Consider the following 21968-nt stretch of genomic DNA (forward strand, 5'->3'; position numbering starts at 1 on the left):
TATATAATAAAACATTGCTTTATATTGTGCAGCGTTGCATAAACATGGGTTTCATTTGTCGAGATGCATAAAACAAAAGTATCTGAAGCATGCAAGCACTTATTTACTCCGTTCAGACTCTTTATGAATTAAACATGCGGTAACTGGATCTGTTATATTTTAATACTGTTCATTTTTTATCATTATGTTAATGAAGATGCACTTTGAGTGTGTGTGGTTGGGAAGAGAATTACTGAAGTTTAAATGTTTAAAATGCAATGGATTATGGAAAAGATAATAATACATGCAATTATACACAATGACACATTGATGTTAATGCCCCAAGTGGGAAAAAAACTGATAATACTGCCCTAAACATTTTGGGATGAAAAAAAAACCTATTGACCTGATGCTGTGTAAAACTACAAAAAATACCGTTTACACTGCTGTTAATATTTAGCAGTTTTTCTATCACATGCTTTTTACGTCCATATGGTAGTGAAACAAACTGACCTATTTCATGGAAATAGTTTATTTGAAGAGGTTAATGTGTAAGGTGATTCATTTTGGTAAATTTTTTTTTTTAACAAATCATTTTGTTAGGGCAATGCGCTTTACATATCACTCCTTTTGTTACTTCTATTTATATTTGTATATATCATTTAGTCAGATTTGAGCCAGGTCTATAAAACTGTTTAGAACTGTAAATAAACACTTAAATTGACTCCAGTGTGTTTGTGTTGGTGTCACTGGTTTGTTTTCGATGAAACCGAGGGAGGAAAAGTCACATTTGAAACCCCATTTAATTTTGCACTGAACCAACAAATGAATATTTACAATGAGCAACTCTCAAGAGAGAAATCAACACTGTGTAATATTTGAAAAAAACAATCCTTGACTCTATTCAGTAGTGAATTCAAACAGCCGTGTGACATTTGTATGGAAATTCACAACTGTTTTTATCAGAATCATACTGATTACATTAGACTTTGTACAGAAGTCTTGTTATATGCTTGAGATTCTACTTTTATGATGGAAAAAAAATCATATCTTACATACAGCACAAGATCTGCATTTAAAACGCTTGCTAATGACATTTTTTTCCAAGTTACAAAAATGATTCCGTTGCAGAATGATTCAATTGCATCGTTTACAATTAGCTCACAATTTCTCCCAATGTAGTCCCATAGCTATCTGAAAACCCACAACATCAAATAATACAATCACAATAAAAAAAAACACACTTTCTTTGTTGTGAAATGCAATTTTTCATCATTGGACAAAATTAAAGCAACATTTCGACTTTTCACCATGTTATAATTTTTGAGATTTTGTGTCTTGGTATCATCACAATATAACTAAATGGTTCAATTGATGCACAAATTAAGTGAGTTTTCCATATTTAGTACACTGTGGTCCTGTCCTAAATGGCACACTTGATGTGGCCTTTAATTATGCAATCAGAATCATATTGTGCTTGCCAAATCCACAGTGCAGTAGGGTGTCTTATTTGTCATTTTATGGTTCAAAAGGGTGCTCAAGAGTGCCTCTGTATGTGGCCTCAATGTGCCCTTTTGCAAAGCTCACACTGGTGGGCAAACACAGCAGTCTACACTCAACAATCTACTTGGCATTACATCACCAAAGTGGGACCATTTGGGACAGGGCCTGTGACTCTTCTGTGTCATTACTGCATTCATTTTAATGTAACAAGCCAAAAAAGGAGACCAAAAAAACTCAAGTGTCTGTAACAGTTAACAGAGTTTGGAAATTATGGCCAGTTATCACATCCCTTTACAAAAGAACTTGTGTAATACAGAATAAGTCAACAGTGAGTCCAGAGATGCTTCAAATATGATACATTATGTATGAAGTTACAGTTCAGAACGTTTCAAAAGACAGGATTGTATCCACAGGTTTGCTCAGATGGACACGGGACATATAATGATTCGATCCTCTAGCATGACACTGAGCACCAGGAACACAAAGTAGAGGATGAACATGATGAATCCCAACACTTTATTCATCCTCCACTTACAGGCAGCGATGGAGATAATGACGAAGAGGAGCATGAGGAAGAGCAGCACAATGGCACAGAACAGCCCATTACTGCTCACGGGCACCGGTGCCAGGGAATGGCAGAATGAGTACATCAGCCAGGGCACAGGCAGCCTGTAAACGTCAGAGGGGATCAAATTAAGCTGAAAACAAGTGGTTTGGTATGTAGCCTATTCATACCAACAATATGATTGTGAGTGTGATATTGCTAAATAAACAGCAGTTTAAAAACAAGTTATTATTCAGTAACTTACATTTAAGACACAATATTGCCTGCTACTTGGTCTACTTTTGCCATTTGAGTTCAGAAATCGCATACTCTCTGCATAGGTACTTCTTTTAAATAAGTAAATACTTTGTGACTTCTAAAAAAGTATGTTCTATATACAAACCCAATTCCAAAAAAGTTGGGACACTGTACAAATTGTGAGTAAAAAAGGAATGCAATAATTTACAAATCTCACAAACTTATATTTTATTCACAATAGAATATAGATAACATATCAAATGTTGAAAGTGAGACATTTTGAAATGTCATGCCAAATATTGGCTCATTTTGGATTTCATGAGAGCTACACATTCCAAAAAAGTTGGGACAGGTAGCAATAAGAGGCCAGAAAAGTTAAATGTACATATAAGGAACAGCTGGAGGATGTGTATGTGTGTCAGATGCCATTCAAACTGTAAATCCTCTCCCGTAGTCTCATGGGATAGCAAAGTGTCCACTGGATGCGCACTTCTGAATCTCACTGTAAGCAGCAAGTTAATAACCAGGTTCTTTTCACCTACTGTTTTGTTAAGACTGTGAATTCAGACATACTACTCTTTTCACACAAAGTTCTTCACCTGCTATATAGTAGGAAAGTATGTGATTTTGGAGGCAGCTAGTTACTTCATCAGAATCAGAGTTGTTGAACAAATTGGTTGAGCGAATGATCTAATGATTCACTCAAAAAATCACTTATTTTGTTCCTGAAAAAATTAGTGTTAAATGAATTGGTTCAGTGGTTATAGAGCTAAACTCTTGCTGCCAACTACTGGTGAATCTATGTAACCTGCAGAAAGATTGACTGAAAAACCCCTAACACTACACAAACTGACAATTCTGTACATGTACATGAAGCGGGCAGTTAAGATTGTGGCTGACCCCTCTCACCCTGGACACAAACTTTTCAAGTCACTTTCCTCTGACAGGAGGCTGCGGTCCATCAGGACCAGAACTTCATGCCCATGGACCAATGTAAATCACATTCGGGGGAGGGACCCCCCTCAGTTAAAATTGCTTTCATGTTATTATTATTAGTAGTAGTAGTACATTACATTTACATTTAGTCATTTAGCAGACGCTTTTATCCAAAGCGACTTACAAATGAGGACAATAGAAGCAATCAAAACTAACAAAAGAGAAACAATATGTAAGTGCAAATGACAAGTCTCGGTAGCAATGCAGTAAACGTAGCAAGGTATTTATATATATATATATATATATATATATATACTACTAAATACTGAGCAAAGGGTCTGAATACTTAGGACCATGTGATATTTCAGTTTTTCTTTTTTAATAAATCTGCAAAAATGTCAACAATTCTGTGTTTTTCTGTCAATATGGGGTGCTGTGTGTACATTAATGAGGAAAAAAAATTAACTTAAATGATTTTAGCAAATGGCTGCAATATAACAAAGAGTGAAAAATGTAAGGGGGTCTGAATACTTTCCGTACCCACTGTATATATATATATACACACAAACACACCCACACACACACACACACACAAAGAAAAACAAGTAGATACAAAAGAAAAAATAGCAAGCTAGTGTTTTTTTATAAAAAAGAAGATAAATAGATAAAGTAGAATTAAAATAGAATAGAAAGTGCTAGAGTTAGAGGGTCAAATAAAGATGGAACAGATGTGTTTTAGTCGTTTCTTGAGGATTGCTAAGGACTCAGCTGCTCGAATTGAGTTGGGCAGGTCATTCCACCAGGAGGGAACAGTTAATGAAAAAGTCAGTGAAAGTGATTTTGGTTCTCTTTGAGATGGCACAATAATACACCATTCACTTGCAGAACGCAAGCCTCTAGAGGGCACATAACTCTGAAGTAATGAATTTAGGTAAAGGGGTGCAGAGCCAGTGGTGGTTTTGTAGGCAAACATTAATGCCTTGAATTACTACTAGTAGTAGTATTTATTCTTGTATTTGATTGTCTTTGTTAAGCACCAATACATCAAGACAAATTCTTTGTACATGTGTACCCACACTCCTTGGTAATAAAGACAATTCTGATTGTGATTCTGAACCGTCTGAAATGCAATCACAAACCAGTGGCGTGAACACAAACAGTGGAAAGTGCCAGTGTTCAGCCAACCACATTTGTGACCCTGGACCACAAAACCAGTATTAAGTCGCTGGGGTATATTTGTAGCAATAGCCAAAAAAATATTGTATGGGTCAAAATTATCGATTTTTCTTTTATACCAAAAATCATTAGGATATTAGGTAAAGATCATGTTCCATGACGATATTTTGTGCATTTCCTACCATAAATATATCAAACATAATTTTTGATTAGTAATATGCATTGCTAAGAACTTCATCAACATCATCTTCAACTTTAAAGGGGATTTTCTCAGTGTTTTGATTTTTTTCACCCTCAGATTCCAGATTTTCAAATAGTTGTATCTCGGACAAATATTGTCCTATCCTAACAAACCATACATCAGTGCAAAGCTTATTTATTCAGCTTTCTTATGTATAAATCTCAATTTAAAAACAATTGACCCTTATGACTGGTTTTGTGGTCCAGGGTCACATTTGACAAAAACTGTGCATATCATTTCCAGCTACCAAACACCTGATTCATTAAATATTTAAAGTTTCTGTTGTCTTACCCCATGGTGATGTCAAATATATTGCTGCCTACAGAACTCGAGACAGCCATGTCTCCCAAGCCTTTTCGAGCCACAATCACGCTGGTGATTAGATCGGGAATGGATGTTCCTGCAGCCAGAATGGTGAGACCCATGATTTCCTCAGAGATGCCAATGGTCTCACCCACCTAGGAGAGAAATTCTTTATGAATAATTGCTTGTTTTGATATTTTATTTGCTAATGCAATGACATTTAAATGTTTCTAAAGTGTCCAAATACTTTTAGAACCACAAATATTGGTTTCTACACTGACCTGATGTGCCCACCACACCATAAGATAGGAAAATATAGCAATCCATACTATTGAGCCAAGGAAAGTAATGACGAAGAACTTTTTGGATGCCTGTTAAGCACAATACAAAATAATATATATGTTAGTTCTATCAAAAGTGACAGAAATATACAAGAAAACATTACTAATGTGATGTTTTGTTTTGGTTCTCACAGGGTTTCTGACATCTGGAACTGTCAGCCACAGAGGAAAGACAATGGGCAACAGAAACAAATATGTGGCCTGTTTACGTCTGGTCTCTGGCCACTCTAAGGACAGAGGTTCGTCATTTTCTCCTTCCTCCCCAGCCTCATTCTCATTTTCATCATCTTCATCACTGTCTTCATCGCTGTCTTCATCACTGTCATCTTCATCATCACCTCCCGAATCATCTGAACCTCCTGGTTTCTCTGAGCCTCCTCCTGCTGCAGTGTCTCCTTCCTTAAGACAGAGCAAGAAAGAGACAGTTGAAAACATAATACCCTCACAGATTAAAAGGAGAACAACAAACATAAAGCAATAGTTAACCCCAAAATAAAAGTTTTTGTATGATTTACTCACTCAGTTCCCAAACCTACACGACTTTCGTACGGCTTGTTCTTTTCCATGCAACTATAATGAATGGGGACTGGAGCTTTCAAGCTGCAAAAGCACAATAAAAGTAGCTATATATAGCTTAATTCATTCAATCTTCGTCTCCAGCGAGCTGTTAACCCGAAAACTGTTATGAGATGAACTCGAATACAGTCCGAATTGAGATTGAATCATTCAGAATTGAATGAAGTAATTAATTGTTACTTCTCTGATGAACACATCATGGAGAATAACACAATCAGTTTACAGTGCTTTTCAAGCTTGAAAGCTCCAGTTCTCCTTCATTATAATGGCACTCCAGTACATTCTTCAACACTTCTTTTGAGGTCCACAGAAGTAAAGAAGTCATGACATGAGGGTGAGTAATGATGACAGACTTTTCATTTCTGGGTAAATATGAATCACATACTATGTATGACAGATCGCCTCTGTCAGCTTTGCAACAAGGTAAAGAAATGATAAGTTCATTAAAAGCACACAAGTGTCTCAGAGCTCCTCCTTCTTCTTCCCAAATGTTTTCGAGAAGCAATAGGCCCACCTTTTGCGCCTCAGGCTTTTGACTAGCGTCTTCTTCCTTGGCTCCTGGAGCAGCATCTTTGGAATCCTTGGACTGCTCCGTTTGATCGTCACCTTATTTAAACCACGATAATAAAATATCAATCAAGTTTGCAATTGCTTCTTAAATGTAGCAATACTACAAGCTCCTCTCAGATGTGGAGTGAAGATTTCTTCAATAGGAGTGAGTAATGTTGCTATATAGTTTGGCGGCAATTTCAAGCACAACAGTTGTGACGCACTGATTCCAAGCCACTCATGCTTAATTCATGAGATGAAGCTTGGACATTATGTCAGCTAATGTGTAAAGCAGCTCTCAAGTAGAAACAAAAGGTGGAAATATGGAATGCGGGATGCTGTGTAGAGGGCAAAACGGGCCAAACTCCTGGCAGCTTGCCCTCTCTTTGTACCTTTCATCCAGCACACAGCTGGTGCGTTACCACTTGTGGAAATGCAACATTACTAACCATTTTGAATATGCAACAGTGCTCATCTGTGAGGTAGGACAACGCACCGACCTGTCTACAAAGCGCTGTGCAATCATAATAGAATAGACTAAGATTATAAAATCTCACCTTCACCAGATTTTTCCTTCTTTTTGTTCTCTACATTCCCCCAGGCCATGTCGTTCAAAATCTGAGCCTTGTCTTTAAATTTCACTGCAAACCAGGAAAGGAAGAATATAGCTTGAATGTAGACTTTCACTGACACTGTCAGCATCAACAATGGTACCACAAATGACAAAAGCCCTAATTTCACAGACGTAAAACAAAATGTAATTTCCTCACATCTCCCAGGCTACTACAAGGCAATCACATCACGAGAATAACATCACAACGCCCTTACCTTTACATTCCAAAGAGCTTCTAGCCTTTGCATCTCCATTAAACACTGACTCTAATGAGTAAAAGTAGATTCACATACAACAAATACCATGGTGAGTGTCACAAATGCATCTCCTGATGCCCTTCAAAACGACTCATGTCTACTGACTTGGATGCCAACAAGTGGCAATGTTAAAACATTTTTTTTTAAATCACAAATGGATTTGTTGAAAGAAAAAAATGATATAAATAGATATAAACGCTGTCAAGAAATGTTCGGGTCATCAAACCTAAGTTTTTGTATTATACACATTTTTTATAGATAACTAACTATAATCAAAATCCAAAATGTGTTTATATGTTACAGATTTATATTATCTTTACATTATTTTATAGACTTTATATATACACACTACTGGTCAAAATAAAAAAATATGTATGTTTTTTAATGTTTCTGAAATAAGTTTCTTAAGTTCACTAAGGCTGTGAAATATTATTACTAATTAAAATGACTATTTTCTATTTGAATATATTTTAATATAAATTTATTCCTGTGATGGCAAAGCTGAATTTTAAGCAAATCTTCAGTTTCATATGACACTTCAGAAATCATTCTAATAATACTAATATGCTGATTTTAAATTATAATAATATTTGAAAGGCTTTTCTTTCAGAAACTTAAAAAATATCTTAATTATTCAACTCTTTTGACTGATAGTCTATGTATATACTATATGTCTAATTTTGGTATTTAACTTCAGCAATACAGTTATAAGAATTATATTTTATGATTATGTAATTAAAACTGGGGGTGGGGTGTTTAATTGTAATTCAATTAATGCTAATAAATGCAACAAAATTGAAAAAATCTAATCAAATAGGCATTTCTGAAATATGACCCAGACATTTCTTTGTGAGATGCAAAAGACTGACAAGCAGGGTATACAGAGTATATTAAGGCAGTGCAGTTGAGGTACTTGTGAGTTATTTATCAACCCAAATATAGATATGTACAAATTAATCTTTTGTTTCATTGAATCTGACTCAAATTTGTCTCATTGACTATGGCTTGTAAATAAGCACGGACCCCATCACCATAACAGGATTGAGCTGCTGGAGACTGGCTCTCATCCAGCCTTTATGAGCTCAATCAAAAGCAGCTTAATGATGGAGCAGCACAGTGCTGGGAGGTTGTGAGGACCCTGAGAGCGCAGGTGCTGCACAGCCTCCTGAGGACAGGCTGAAGGTCAAGGGGACCAACCCCAGCCATCAAACCACTGACCCGCAGAGACCTCAGCACCAGGGCTACTGCTTTACACATATGCATTGCAGCCATTAAGGAGCCATGCAAGGAAATCATATGATATCAAATCTTCAGTGCACATAGAATTTATTTAATTATATTCAAATTTTATGATGATGTTTCTATAGTAGGGGATGACATTTCTGATGACATTTTTGTGATGCTAAAATAACTGTTTCTGCAAATAATACCATCTTGTTTGAGAACCCATGTGCAATGAGGAAATAATATAGTGTATGTTTAAATGGTGACATACACATTGATGTGACTTGACAAAATGTCATAGAGCCACTGCGGTGGGCCTTCTCTCACTACTATGAATCACTCTTCACTCCATAGACTGAGAAAGAGCTATTTATCTTCTTAGTATCAATCTGGACTTAGTGCTGTCATCATATGGAACACGCTTTGCTAATCCATTTGTACTGGGAGAAGGACAAAGGGACTCTCCTGCTACACTTCTGAACATCTTACAGCTCTTGCCTGAAGGAATATAGGCCTATTATATGATTGGTATTTTGATCTTTATACAATTTGTGTTTTGATATACAAAACAGTTCAGTAAGGTGTAATTATAAAATAAAATCTGAAGCAAAAATTGCATCTACCTAATGCCTCTAAACCAGTAGTGTTTAAATCATCCAATTTGTATAAACAACAGTCATTAGACATCAAAAAATTGCAGTCTGAATTTGAGTCTTCCGATAATAAAAAGTACTACATTCTTAGCATATACCTGCTTATTTAATCGTAATATTTACTCAAACATTAATTTGTAAACCTTGTGATACAGCTTTCACAAACATATCTGAAAGGTACAATAATCTTCTCACCATCTTGTCATCCCAAAACTGTATGACTTTCTTTCTTTCTTCTTTTGGAGATAAAAATATTTTAAGAAATGTCTCAGTGTTTTTCTTCTGCTTTTGTGTTCCACAGAAGAAATAAAGTCATACAGGTTTAGAATGGCATGAGGATGAGTAAATGATGACAGAATTGTAATTTATGGGTGGACTATCCCTTTAAACCACCAGAATTGAACTTTTTAACGCTTTGCGCAATGTGTGCTTAATGAGTTATCATTATGAGGGTTCAGACACTGAAGGGCTCTTACCCTCTCCAAGAGGATCCAGTGTGTGAATCATCAGCTGGAAGATGGTGTTCCTCATGGTGCTGTTGTGCAGAGAGGCAGAACTGCCCCCGCGCTGCAGTGTGGGCTTCAGCTACACAAGAGATGAGAAATATTCTGACAAATGCTCATGCTAAATGATCATATTGAAATAATTCATATCTGAACTAGGGATGCAACAATACAGTTAGCCCATGGTTCAATACCTCATTTTTTTAACCACGGTTTTCGTTTCATTTTGGTTCTGATGGCTTGGTACATCAGAGTGTTTTTTTTGTGATTTTTAATAAATTAACCAAAAAAAAAAACACATCTGTACACTGGAGAAGAACATGGGTTATTATATGTCTACTTCAAATTTCTTTTGAGAAAAGTATTAATTTTCCTATTTTTACCCAAAATAGGATGGATTTCCCATTATGGAGTGATATGTAATGTATGTTTCATTCATACTGGAAGGCACGCGCAGAAACTCCACATATGCATCACAGAAGAAATAGAACTGAACACGTTCCAGGAAATCCCTAATATAGACAAAGGCATCCAGCTATCGGTGTAACTGAATAAAAAGAAGATTGAAATGCTTTAACTGATTAAACATGAAGACAGTAAACACTAGACTGTGACAATGTATAGTTTGTCTGGGTTCTTCAAGCCATCTCGGGTATTTTCATATTAATTAAGTATACTTATAATCCATTGCTCAACGATATAGCCTTTATTACAGCATATAATATATTTTCTGCCTCATTCTATGATAAGAAGCCACATCAGATCACAAAAGGAAGGTATTTCAAACATTCGACTGATGTTATGGAGTAAAAACATGTTGCAATGTTCTCTTTTGTTAGCTAACAGGTTTAGAAATGCTTCTCATTGCAAGTCATTACAAGGGAAGATGAACAATTTTTCAAATGCACATTATAAGCGGGGAGGTGTTTCCTCATCTCAGCGCATGAACTCACAGACACACACACAGAGCTAATTCAGAGAGAAATAAACACACAGGAATTATTTAAACACAAAACTGAAAAACAATCGCAATTCACAAGCACATATTGCACCGTGAATGTCGTACCGAATTATTTAATATTATATTGAGAATTGTGGCATCCTTGAACATCTGTTTAATATATGGACTTAATGGAGAATTAAGGTCATTTATATATGTTGTTTATTTTATGTTACTTAAATTAATAATACCATACTCATATGACAGGACATGTGAAATGTATCAAATCTTATCAAGAGTATTTTGTTCATGTTGTGTTTTCATGACTATTGTGTGTGTCATTTTTGGATGTTAAAATACTTTCTCATATCTTTGTTTGACAAAGACAACTATAAAAAAGCCATTTGTAGGCTGACTTCCCAGAGGTTAAAGTTAAAATATGTTGTCTATTGCTCTGTCCAGGACAACACAGCAGCATTGGCTCAACCAGCTGCGTGATCTCTTTGGAAACTCATTATTTCGTGACTATAGTTATTCATAAATTACACCCTTTACCTTTAAGAGTTATCAGAGATCACATTTTTTTAATTACTATTATTTGTTTATAATATTTACATATATTTTCAAATTTTTTGATTACCTTTAATCGATTCTTGTCTTCTGGTTCAGGCGGCCTGTTCTCTTCACTCGAGGTCCCATTGTCCTGTGTGCAACAAAAGTTTGAAACATTACAGAGTATGTTAGGCACTGATTTGACCTTTGACCTTCACCTCTCATTCTACTGTTAGAGAATAAAGGTGACTAGACTGTTGCAAACTTGAGAAAGGATTCATACACATACCCTCATCGACTGAAAGGAGACCTTTAAGTGTCTATGTATTTACTGGAAATGATAATATAATTTAAATTATTTATTCTAAATGGAAGAAAAACTGTAACATAAGAGGATGTAGCATAACATACCAGTATTATTTCTATACTATTATAGTAATTATTAATATTTTCAATTAACCTTTATTTTTATATTTTAAATTCTCATTTTAATTTTAATTTAGTTATTTTGTTATGTCTTTTGTCATTTTTAAAAATTTCTGATTAGCTTTATTATTGTTTCTGTTTTAGTTTTAGTTATTTTCGTAACTTATTTTATTTCAATTAGTTGCCAAGTCAACATTTCTAATTTCTCTTTGTTTGTTTTTTTTAAGTTTAGGTTTTCCATATAATTTTTATAATATATATTTATATGCTATTTGAGCTTTATTTCAATTAACGAAAATTATTTTTATAGTTTTAGTTAACATTTACAACACTGTAACACACATAAGCACTCAAATATATCAAATTCTGTATTTTAATGTTACTGTTTTAATTTGTTACCAATGATAAGTTCAATCGGTGGGCTTAGCTTGACAGAGATCTAGGTCTTCTGGGTCTAGTAAGCCTTCTTACACTACATAAGCTTCAATCACACTTATCAGATTTAAACACTCTATATGTTACACAGTTTGTACATCACAGCAGACCCTCAAAGGATTAAGTGAACGTCTTTGGATCAGAGAGCCAGAGTGTCAACGTTTTATCAGTCCAGAGGTTCTCTACCAGATATCAGATTAAATTATTATTTTGATCATATAAATGATTAACGATACCCTATCCATTTATTAATATTCCTTTTTTCCCCAGTATAAGACACATTGACTATAATCTATACACTGGTTGTCACTGCAGTTTAAAGTCTCCCTCTCAGGTAGTGTGAACACAGAGATGTTATGACAGATTATCAAGTGTTGATCTCTCTAAACCTCCTTCTCACCACAGCATCTAAGCTGAGGGATGTTCAGGATGAAGAAAGGAATTTGTGAAAATGACCACACAGTTTTATTATGTGACGGGATAGTGTCACTAATTCAGATGGGGCTGTCACAGTGGGCCAAATGCACCTGCTCCAAATACCTCACCTGCTACAAGACAACTCATTAACAATGTCTGGCCCCAGCAGACACGAGAGATTCTTTTCATTTCTGTTTATCAAAGGAAAACGCAACCCATGCGTATCTACTCAATGAATAAACATAAGTGACTCACATTCACATTCACTTGAGTGGGATGCTATTATATCTCTGTTATCGCGGATATGAACAGATATTATAGCAGAATAAATGTTCCTCATCACTAGAAGGCTTCGCACTGCAGAAACCATTAACACTATCAAAACCAAAATAAATGTTTCTGTGATAAATATGATCAAAATGCTATGCAAATTGCTAACATGCAATCCATGTTCTTGAAATCATACAGCATGGCATTAATAATGCACAAGGTTTTAGGTTTGAATCCCAGCACTGGTAAAATGTGTTTATTAAATACACAATTATTCGCTTTGAATAAAAGTATCTGTTTAGTGAATAAATGTAAATAATATGATGGTATTTTTGTACAATTTATAAATACAGTGAATACACCTATTTATAAATACACTTGAATATATTTTTCATTTCTGTGCAAAGATTAATTTTGATTTGGTGCATGAAGTCAATTTCAGGGTTATACAACTGTATACAAAAATGCAGAAAAAGCCTCTTAAAGGGGTTATATGATGCTGCTAAAAAGAACATTATTTTGTGTATTTGGTGTAATGCAATGTGTTTATGCGGTTTAAGGTTTAAAAAAACACATTATTTTCCATATAATGTAAATTATTGTTGCTCCTCTATGCCCCGCCTTTCTGAAACGCGTCGATTTTTACAAAGCTCATCGGTCTGAAAAGCGAGATGTGCTCTGATTGGCATTTGTTGCATCCAGTGGGGACATAATTACTGATTATAATGACTTATACTGTCTTTTTATGCGTTGCGTATCGTGCTGCGTAAACATAAAACCATATCTGCATTTGTGATCGGAGAAACAACAAACAACAAGCCTACTCTACACTGCTCAAAACTCGCGTTTGAATCATCAGTGGCAAATTATTTAAATATAAAAAACTTACAGGCTGTGAGTCAGAAGCGCCAGACTGTCCTTGCAAAGCTGGAACTGCCCCACTTTATAGAAACAGCCTTTGTGCCACAGACGCATTGTAGGCTACTGGTTCAGGAAACAGTCCTCATCCTCCATAAAATGCGCTGCACACATGTGAATATTTGGGTTGAACTGTTCTGGAACAGTGTTGTAAACACAACTTAATCACTGATTTCTAGTTGTGTCCTCTTTTGGAAGGCCAAACAAAGTAGTTTCGCTTTCACAACGAAACACACAGCGACTCCACAACATGGCAGCGGCGGCAACAGCAAGAATAAAAGTTACACCTTCTTTTTTTGCGTGAACATTTGGGCGGCGTTATGCAAATCTTCCCACATCGTGACGTAGACATGTGGGGGCGTGTTAGAACGAGCCGTTTTAGGTAGGCGTGGTTAACTCTTAACTTTTATAAAGAATATCTCTTTGGTTTTGAGACTTTAGTCTTTGCAACTTTACAGATCTTCTTTATGCACCAAGAGCTTGTAACACTCCAAAGAGAAAGGAAAAATTAAAATCGCATCATATGACCCCTTTAAAAAGAAAATCTTATTAAGTAGTCTGGCATAATCTTTTATTATTTATTAATTAAAATATCTGAAAATTTGGCCCTTTTATAACGAGGCACGTTAAGTTTAGGTTGTGACATGTGATGTGATTCATCAAAAAACTCTTATGTGCCATTGACCCAAATATCTTATCCAATGACTCTATAATTCTGAAAATGAAAGTCATAAATAATGAGGCGTACCTTCTCAGGTTCTTCGACCGCGATAACTTTGACGATGTTCTTGTGTTTCCTGAGTTGAGACTTAAAAGCTTGCTCTAGCTGAACATTGTACTTCATGAAGACAACATAGGTAGCATAACCGCACACCAGCATCATACTCTCCCACCACATAATGGTATTGTCCAAGAAGAAGATGATGAGCATGATGAGATCGAGGATGTAGAACGACACATCCCGAAAGAGAGGCCACCAGGTGAGGTGAAGCATCTCCCGGGAAAACATCGCACACATTCCGATCACAAATAGGATGTTGAAGACAGCCGAGCCAACGATGGTTCCAATGCCCACATTGCTATGAGATATGAAGACACCGATCAAGGAAGTGAAGAGTTCAGGAGCAGAGCCTCCAGCAGCCATGAACGTTGCCCCGGCCACATCATCTGAGATCTCCAGTTTGTCTATGATAACCCCCAATGTAGGAACGAAAAACTCATCACAGACGATGGCCAAAGAAGCAAACATGTATACCATTCCAAAGATGTGAAGAATGACCCAGCCTTTGCGTCGCTCCTCAATGGTGAAGATGTCCTCCGGGTACTCGCCCTTCATGTGTGGTGCCTCTCCAGGTCTGGACGCTGTAGTGTTGGGCCATAAAGTGGTCATATTGGTTGCCGGAGTAGGAACTGGGGTGGGTTTTGGAAGGTCTGGATCAATATAGATGCAATGGATGATTGTCCTGTTTGTGGTAGTTGTAGGTGTCTCTGTTATAGATATTGTTGGGATGGGTACATTTGTCACCGTCTCTGACGACTGGACCCCATCTGTGTGGATGGAGCTCTTTGGCTCAGCAGCGGTCAAATTAGTAAAAACCTCAGTTGTCTCCGACAGTCCAGAGCCAAGTTCAGAGCCATCCTCAGGTCTTCCTACTGTCTGGGGCTCAGGCCAGGGTTCTGGTAGTCTGGCTCTGATAGTGAGTTGATATAAAGAACAAAGGAAAACCCCAGAGAGAAGAAATATAATCCGGCTAAGATGAAGTCTCTTTCTTCGAGTTAGCAACATTTTCTAGTATGCTTCCTAAAGGGCACCAAGTTGTTTTTTAGGGCAATGACACCCAGAAGATCCAGAATCTCCCCCAAAAAATTCCAGGGGTGTGCAGCACTCACTCTCAGACTGACTCATCTCATTTTCTCTGTGGTGCAGGTTTCCTCTCACAGACCTTACAGTGGATAAAAGGAGGAATACTGAGTGCAACAGTTGTATAGGAAACACTGAATGCAGAATCAGAAGATTACAGTGGCCATTACACTCCTGAGTGACCTCATCCAACCAACACAATGCATTGAATTAAATTAAACAAAATTTAAAATATATATTTTAACATTTCTAGCTTCTTGTAAGTTGCATTGGTAGAAGCATGTGAATTGTTTAAAATGTGGATCAAACTTCTGATGATGGTCAGAAATTGAGGAAAACATGAGCTTGGGACATCGATCTGTCTATCTATCTATCTATCTATCTGTCTATTTGTCTGTCTGTCTACTCTGTTAAGTATTTCATTTAAATGATTAGCACAGTGTGTTATACATGGTTAGGAAAAACGCCATAATAAAGATAAAAAGGTGCCCCAGCTGTTTCAAGAAATAAATATTGCCCCTTAATAATAATAAAAACGTTTGACAATGCTTCTGAATGAATCAATGATTAAGCATTCCTTGAAGCATTTCTTTCATTTGCGTCTAAACGAACGTAGCATGGAAACCATCCGTCTCAAGTTTTTGTCAACCTATATTAGTTATAGCATTGTCATTATAAGAAGCTCCACAAAAACAATGAAAATTACGTGTTTTGTAAACACAGCAGCATGAACCCTAAAATGTGTGACCAACTATATGGTCGCGGCAGGTATTTCTATATCAACCATAAATGAGCCATATTAACAAAGAAATGTATAATAAAACTTCCTTTGCTCTCATGCAAAAAATAATTCAGCACACGCCAAAGAAACCTACCGGTTGAAAGGCGATGCCCGCGGCTGTCTCACAGCTGGGCTGTAGTGAACGGCACGGATGCTGTGAGCGCTGCTTCAGGTCAAGCAGGACGCACCGCAGGACAGCTCTTCAGCGAGGATCAGCACAATACCTAATACCTGAAGTCTTTTAAGAGGATTAGATGTACTCTCTCCTCACACTCTCATTACGTCTTGAACCATTTATCCCAATTATTCTGCTCATATACTTTTCATTCAGAATTGTAGAAAGTGAGTGCACGCGTTAAGCGGCTAATTAAAAATACATCATATATGTCTTAAATCAACTTTTGGATCATAGTTTATTGTTATTACATAATTATGGTGATGATGGATTACAGATTAGTATTAAATTGGCCCACAATGAGATTTTTAACAGATTCTAACCGTTTTTGTCCACAGCATTATACTAGATATGCACGTTTCTGTTTAGGCTATCTCTTGTACTTTTTTCATTTATTTTAAGAGATCATTTATATTTGGACAGAACTTTTAAAATATAATTTTCTCTCGCGCGTTCTCGACTGGGAACTAGTTGGCAGGTTTCTTTTGTTTCCAAACGGTCCGCTTATCACGGTGCACACTTGGTTAAGAAGAAGGGATTTCAGCGATGGGTAAGATTTTAACGTTTTGTTGAAATATGCAAAAGCTGCAATGCATATCTACGAATTGTATTCGGAAATAGGCAGTATCTACTTTATTTAAAACGTTTATGATCATTTTCCAGTCAAATTTACAGTGCGAACGTTTGGCAGGACACTGACATAACAATTCATACTTTGGTTGTTTTGTAACATGAAACATTGAAAAACAAATAACGTTAAATAAACTATGTGTATGTCCGGCAAAGAAACTCAGGAAGCTCTGTCGGCTGGTTTTAGAGGGGTTTTGGTTTCTGTAAGCCGGTCAGACTGGGAGACCAGCTGGACAGGACTAGTTAGACCAGTTTAAACCAGCAAAGACGAGCAAACCATCTTAGGCTGGTTTAAGCTTTGTGTGTGTGTGTGTGTGTGTGTGTGTGTGTGTGTGTAGTTAAGTAAAACAAACTTACAAATTCAGGGGAACTATTGTATGTGCGTTTTTAATTAACCAGACGTGGTTGTGTTGTTATGTCCACTGCAGAATCCTATGTGGTCACACTGTCATATATGCTCCTGTTTTTACACAGATGTCTCAAGCTTTCATGAATAATTGTTCTTCAAAGTGTAAAGAGAAAAGCGTGCAAACATGCCCACTGTGGTTCTTATGGACTCGTCGCTGTCCATGACACGACCCGTGTCAGTGGAGGGCAGTGAAGAGTTTCAAAGAAAGAACCTGGCAGTTCATGGACTGACCATGCTATTTGAACACATGGCCACAAACTACAGACTGGAGTTCACTTCACTTGTCGCCTTCTCCTCCCTCTGGGAGCTTATGGTGCCCTTCAGCAGAGACTACAATACTCTGCAGGTAAAAACAGACCGGTTGTCATTCTGTCTAAATCAATTTAAGTTGTCTGGGGTCATATTGTTATCTCTCATTCAATGTTTTGCAGGAAGCTTTGAATAACCTCGAAGACTTTGATAAAACCTGCCTGGAGGCTGCATTGCAAGGTGTTAGTAATGTAGTACAGCAGGAATGGGGAACCTCTTGCCCGTGTCAGGTAAAAAAAAAAAAAAAAAATCTAATTATTGAAAATACATTGTATTATGGAATATACAATGTGCATAAACATTGAAATGAACAGTACATTTTCAAAATAGCTAGCAATGTGCTGTTTGATCTGTTCAGTAAATGGTAATGAATGATGCTTTATACTGGTTACCGCTTTAACAGAGTGTCTAAATAATACACATTGATTTTTTTTTATGTACAGTTGAGGTAATTGTCCCATTGTATTTTCTACAGATAGTTATATATATAATGCTAAATGTGTTGATTTGACTGCATTGACGTTGTTTATCAGTGTTTATGTTGTTCTTATGGTGGCCTGTAGGTTATACTGGTTACTGACGGTGCACTGGGCATTGGTCGTGGATCTTTGCGTCATTCCCTGCAAACAGTGAAACAACGAGTGGAGGACAAGAAGTTCCCACTGCCTTTCCCATTCCCTTCCAAACTCTATGTCATGTGTATTGCAAATGCAGAGGAGGTACTTTAGTCTGTTTTCACTGTCTTTACCAATGTTGTTTTAGTATGATTGAGATACTATTTTATTTTTTATCATTATTTTGAATGAGTTTTCATTTTTATATTTTTCGTTTTTATTTTAAAGTTTTAGTGATTTTCTTTTTTTTTTGTCTATTTATTCATTTTTATTTCAGGTTTAGCTATTTTAGTACACATGAAATGTTGCTTTGATGACTAACTTAAATTATTTAAAGTTAAAAAAAAAGTTTTTTCCTTTATTTAATCTATGTTGTTTTGATGTCCCCTGAAGCTCCAAGCTACGGATAGCATGGATAACTTAGAGCAGCTGATTAATTTGAACGGCGGAGAAGGTCAGATATACACGATGGAGGGACCCCTTTGTCTTAAAAGTGTCCAGTCTATGTTTGGGTGAGTGATCATATTACTTTGTGCATAAATACTGTATGTTCTTGTATTTGATTTAATTAAGTGCACATTTTTGTTTATGCAACATTTTGTGGTTAACATCACTTTTGTGTTGGCAGTAAGCTGATTGACCAGGCATACTCTCCCTTCCATGCGGTGCTGCGCTGTGGAAACCTGACCTCTGATGTGCAGGTCTTTCCCAGGCCAGAGCCAGTGACGATAGATGAGGAAGTGGATCCCATACCCAAAACAGTGCAAACAGGTATGAGCAGAGAAGCTAGTGAAATGATCGTGTCCTTAATGTCACCCTCTTGTTGTTCTAATGCAAGCATTCAACTATTCAAGTTTTGTTTTTAATTGAAATGTTCTCATTATTAATAATATATAAATAAGGCATTTTGTGTGAGCAGGTTTAAATAATAAATCTGTTAAGTATAAATATAAATGTATATAATAAGTATTACATTTAAGGGCTTTAATCAGACAGTAAATGTAAATAAATAAATGTTTTTATTTGTTGCAAATCATGCTAGATTCTACAAGAGGAAATTGGAGCGAAGTGCACTTGATAGTTATGTTACCTTGTTGTGTTGTATATATAGACTTGGAGATTGTGGGTTTTATTGAGATTGGAGATATCTCCAGCCCTCCGGTTTTATCCAGGCACTTGGTCCTGCCCATTGCTGTGAACAAAGGTCAGTATTTTGCTTCATATTTCCTAGGTCATCTTATCCACATCCTTATTTATTTACTGGTACTTCTGTTGTAATGACAAAGCTGCTAATTTTCAAACTTGTTTATTTGCAAAATTTTTAAACCAATTTAAATGACTTTTTTAGTTGTTAATGATTATTTTAATTATTGTAGTATAATATATTTTTTTATATATTAATCACACACACACACACACACACACATATATACTTTAACATTAATACAGTGTGACTTTATTAACGTTGCCAGATCGTCTAGGGCTCACAGACATGTTGTTTTGCTTGACAGAGGGGGATGAGATCGGTACGGGGGCCACTGATGACACAGAGGAAGAGACCTCCACAAATCAGATGGCTGGAAAGAGCCCAAACTTCTGTGTTCTTCTACATGGCAGCCTAAAGGTGGAGGGCATGGTGGCACTTGTACAACTAGGGTAAGGATCAGTATGAAAATATGCATCTGCCTTTTCATAAGCATTCAAAATGTTGGCAATATATAAAAAATGTTCTTTTAATAGATTGCACTGTCAGATGAGATGGATTTGTTTTCATCACCAACATATTGGAGATTAATTTCCTAGTTACTCTGAAATAAAAGTTTTTAGGGATGCACGATATATCGGCCACCATATCGGTATCGGCCCATATCGGCTCATTTTTTCTGTTATCGGTATCGGCCTGATAAGAAATTTCACTGTCCATGTTTCCTCTGACAGGCCAGACTGGCTCGGGATGCTTTATTCCCAGGCAGACAGTAAGAAGAAGTCTAATCTAATGATGTCACTCTTTGAGCCCGGCTCAGAGCCTCTGCCCTGGTTGGGCAGAATGTCACAGCTTGGCCCTGCCTCAGGTAGCACATTTTCACTATTTTTCTGGAACAGCCACACTTTAAATGCCTGTTAAAATAAAGTAAAAAATAAACTGTGTTGTATTGCATTATGCAGTATGTTCAAGTCGTTAATAATTAATACACTGAAACAAAAGTAACCTTGATGGTCAACTGAGTTCAGTTAGGAAACCTGTAGGTAAACACACCAGGGTCAGGGATAACAGTAGTATAACCACAAATTTGCATGATTAAATATGTATTTTCCTCATGCTTTGGTTCCTTCTGAGACTAGAGACATATACATAATAAAAACATTTGCTCATTGTTTGCATAAGGTTTTGCTTACTGGCCAAAGGTATAAATATCCGTTCACTATGATTCTTTGTTTGCTTGACATACAGATGCAGCTGAAAATCCCTATGGCGAAGATGACAGTAAAAGTCCTTTTCCCATACAGCCGAAAAACAAAAGAAGCTATGCTCAGAATGTTACTGTCTGGATTAAAGCCAGTGGACTGCAGGTATACACCTGAATACTACACTACATTTAATATATCCGACAGGCCACTGATTAGAAGTCATTTTCACTGAATGTTTTTCAGACAGATGTACAGAAAATTCTCCGTAATGCAAGGAAACTGCCAGAAAAAACACAAACCTTCTATAAGGTGGGTAATTATGCATATTCAATTCTTCAATTTCTCTCTCAATATATATATATATATATATAAATAAATAAATGAATGTTTAGTATGTAGATAGGATATCGTATGCTGAAATATGACCCTGTTGATTACAGTTAAAATAATTTTTTTGTGTAACATTTATATTTTCTTTACTGTAGGAACTAAACCGTCTGCGAAAGGCCGCTCTCGCCTTTGGTTTCTGGGAGCTTCTTAAGAGTGTGGCTGAACTTTTAGAGAGGGAGTGTACACTGCTGCCTGACTCTGCCCATCCTGATGCCGCCTTCCAGCTCTCACATGCTGCCCAGCAGCTTAAACTGGCTAGTAGTGGAGACTCCAAGTATGCGGCCTATGAACACAACATTACCCCCATGCTCACTGATTTCTCAGGGGGAGGAGGAGCCGACAGAATATAGAGGATGGAGGTACAACGCTCAATGGACAACTACCAGATCACTTATAGAGGAATGAACCTTTATTTAAAAACTCAATGTGAAATATTTGTCCGAGGGAAATGAGTTACTGTGGCAGAATCACACAAATGTGGCATTTTCCCATGTTCTAGTAGTGCCACATATGTTTGGTGATGGAGATAAAATGAGAGAAAACCTTTGTGACATACATTGTTACTGAACACTCAATTTGAGGAAAGAAAAACATTGTTTTTTTCCCAAGAAAATGCATTTGGAGACTTTGGAATCTGTTTTCAGACCAACAACTGTTTATGTAAATAACTTTTTCTAACAATGACAGAAATTAAACTGCCTGTAGTTTATGCCTAATGGTAGTCATCTGAAAATGTTTTGTTTCATTGAAATTTAATTAAATATTTAACAGTTGCA

The 21968-nt window shown here is 36.5% G+C and overlaps 2 protein-coding genes across 5 annotated transcripts; one reads left to right on the forward strand and one right to left on the reverse strand.

The window, feature by feature from the left end:
• Positions 1-9: 9 nt before the first annotated feature.
• LOC107583763 (sodium/potassium/calcium exchanger 1-like) lies at positions 10-16459 on the reverse strand. Of its 2 annotated transcripts, XM_016270070.1 has the most exons (10): positions 16351-16459; positions 14363-15557; positions 11237-11299; positions 9630-9738; positions 6964-7047; positions 6372-6463; positions 5414-5680; positions 5222-5311; positions 4929-5095; positions 10-2151 (listed from the first exon to the last, which is right to left on the reverse strand). In XM_016270070.1, the coding sequence occupies exons 2-10, from the start codon at positions 15398-15400 to the stop codon at positions 1902-1904; spliced, it is 2160 nt and encodes a 719-aa protein (XP_016125556.1). In that variant the 5' UTR covers positions 15401-15557; positions 16351-16459; the 3' UTR covers positions 10-1901. The 2 variants fall into 2 exon arrangements, with proteins under 2 accessions (XP_016125556.1, XP_016125557.1); XM_016270071.1 differs by lacking the exon at positions 6964-7047.
• Positions 16460-16908: 449 nt separating this feature from the next.
• LOC107583765 (von Willebrand factor A domain-containing protein 9-like) lies at positions 16909-21908 on the forward strand. Of its 3 annotated transcripts, none has more exons than XM_016270074.1 (12): positions 16909-16981; positions 17536-17816; positions 17902-18009; positions 18343-18498; positions 18787-18905; positions 19022-19164; positions 19505-19597; positions 19905-20049; positions 20332-20465; positions 20846-20964; positions 21046-21111; positions 21288-21908. In XM_016270074.1, the coding sequence occupies exons 2-12, from the start codon at positions 17595-17597 to the stop codon at positions 21540-21542; spliced, it is 1560 nt and encodes a 519-aa protein (XP_016125560.1). In that variant the 5' UTR covers positions 16909-16981; positions 17536-17594; the 3' UTR covers positions 21543-21908. The 3 variants fall into 3 exon arrangements, with proteins under 3 accessions (XP_016125560.1, XP_016125561.1, XP_016125562.1); XM_016270075.1 differs by having other exon boundaries at positions 16910-16981; positions 17572-17816; XM_016270076.1 differs by having other exon boundaries at positions 16926-16990; positions 17572-17816.
• Positions 21909-21968: the final 60 nt, after the last annotated feature.

This window comes from Sinocyclocheilus grahami, unplaced genomic scaffold, assembly GCF_001515645.1.
Source record: "Sinocyclocheilus grahami isolate Dianchi unplaced genomic scaffold, SAMN03320097.WGS_v1.1 scaffold55.1, whole genome shotgun sequence".
Lineage (NCBI taxonomy): Eukaryota > Metazoa > Chordata > Actinopteri > Cypriniformes > Cyprinidae > Sinocyclocheilus > Sinocyclocheilus grahami.

What these genes read in the sequence shown, in the direction of transcription:
- LOC107583763 (XM_016270070.1), bottom strand. Translation starts at nt 15,400, where the DNA reads ATGTTGCTAACTCGAAGAAAGAGACTTCATCTTAGCCGGATTATATTT. An exon ending in AAGACAAGAATCGATTAAAG is followed by an intron (nt 9,739 to 11,236) that starts GTAATCAAAAAA and finishes TCTCTTGTGTAG; the next exon opens with CTGAAGCCCACACTGCAGCG. An exon ending in TTCCAGATGTCAGAAACCCT is followed by an intron (nt 5,312 to 5,413) that starts GTGAGAACCAAA and finishes TGTGCTTAACAG; the next exon opens with GCATCCAAAAAGTTCTTCGT.
- LOC107583765 (XM_016270074.1), top strand. Translation starts at nt 17,595, where the DNA reads ATGCCCACTGTGGTTCTTATGGACTCGTCGCTGTCCATGACACGACCC. An exon ending in AGTGTCCAGTCTATGTTTGG is followed by an intron (nt 18,906 to 19,021) that starts GTGAGTGATCAT and finishes TTGTGTTGGCAG; the next exon opens with TAAGCTGATTGACCAGGCAT. An exon ending in ACCCAAAACAGTGCAAACAG is followed by an intron (nt 19,165 to 19,504) that starts GTATGAGCAGAG and finishes TTGTATATATAG; the next exon opens with ACTTGGAGATTGTGGGTTTT.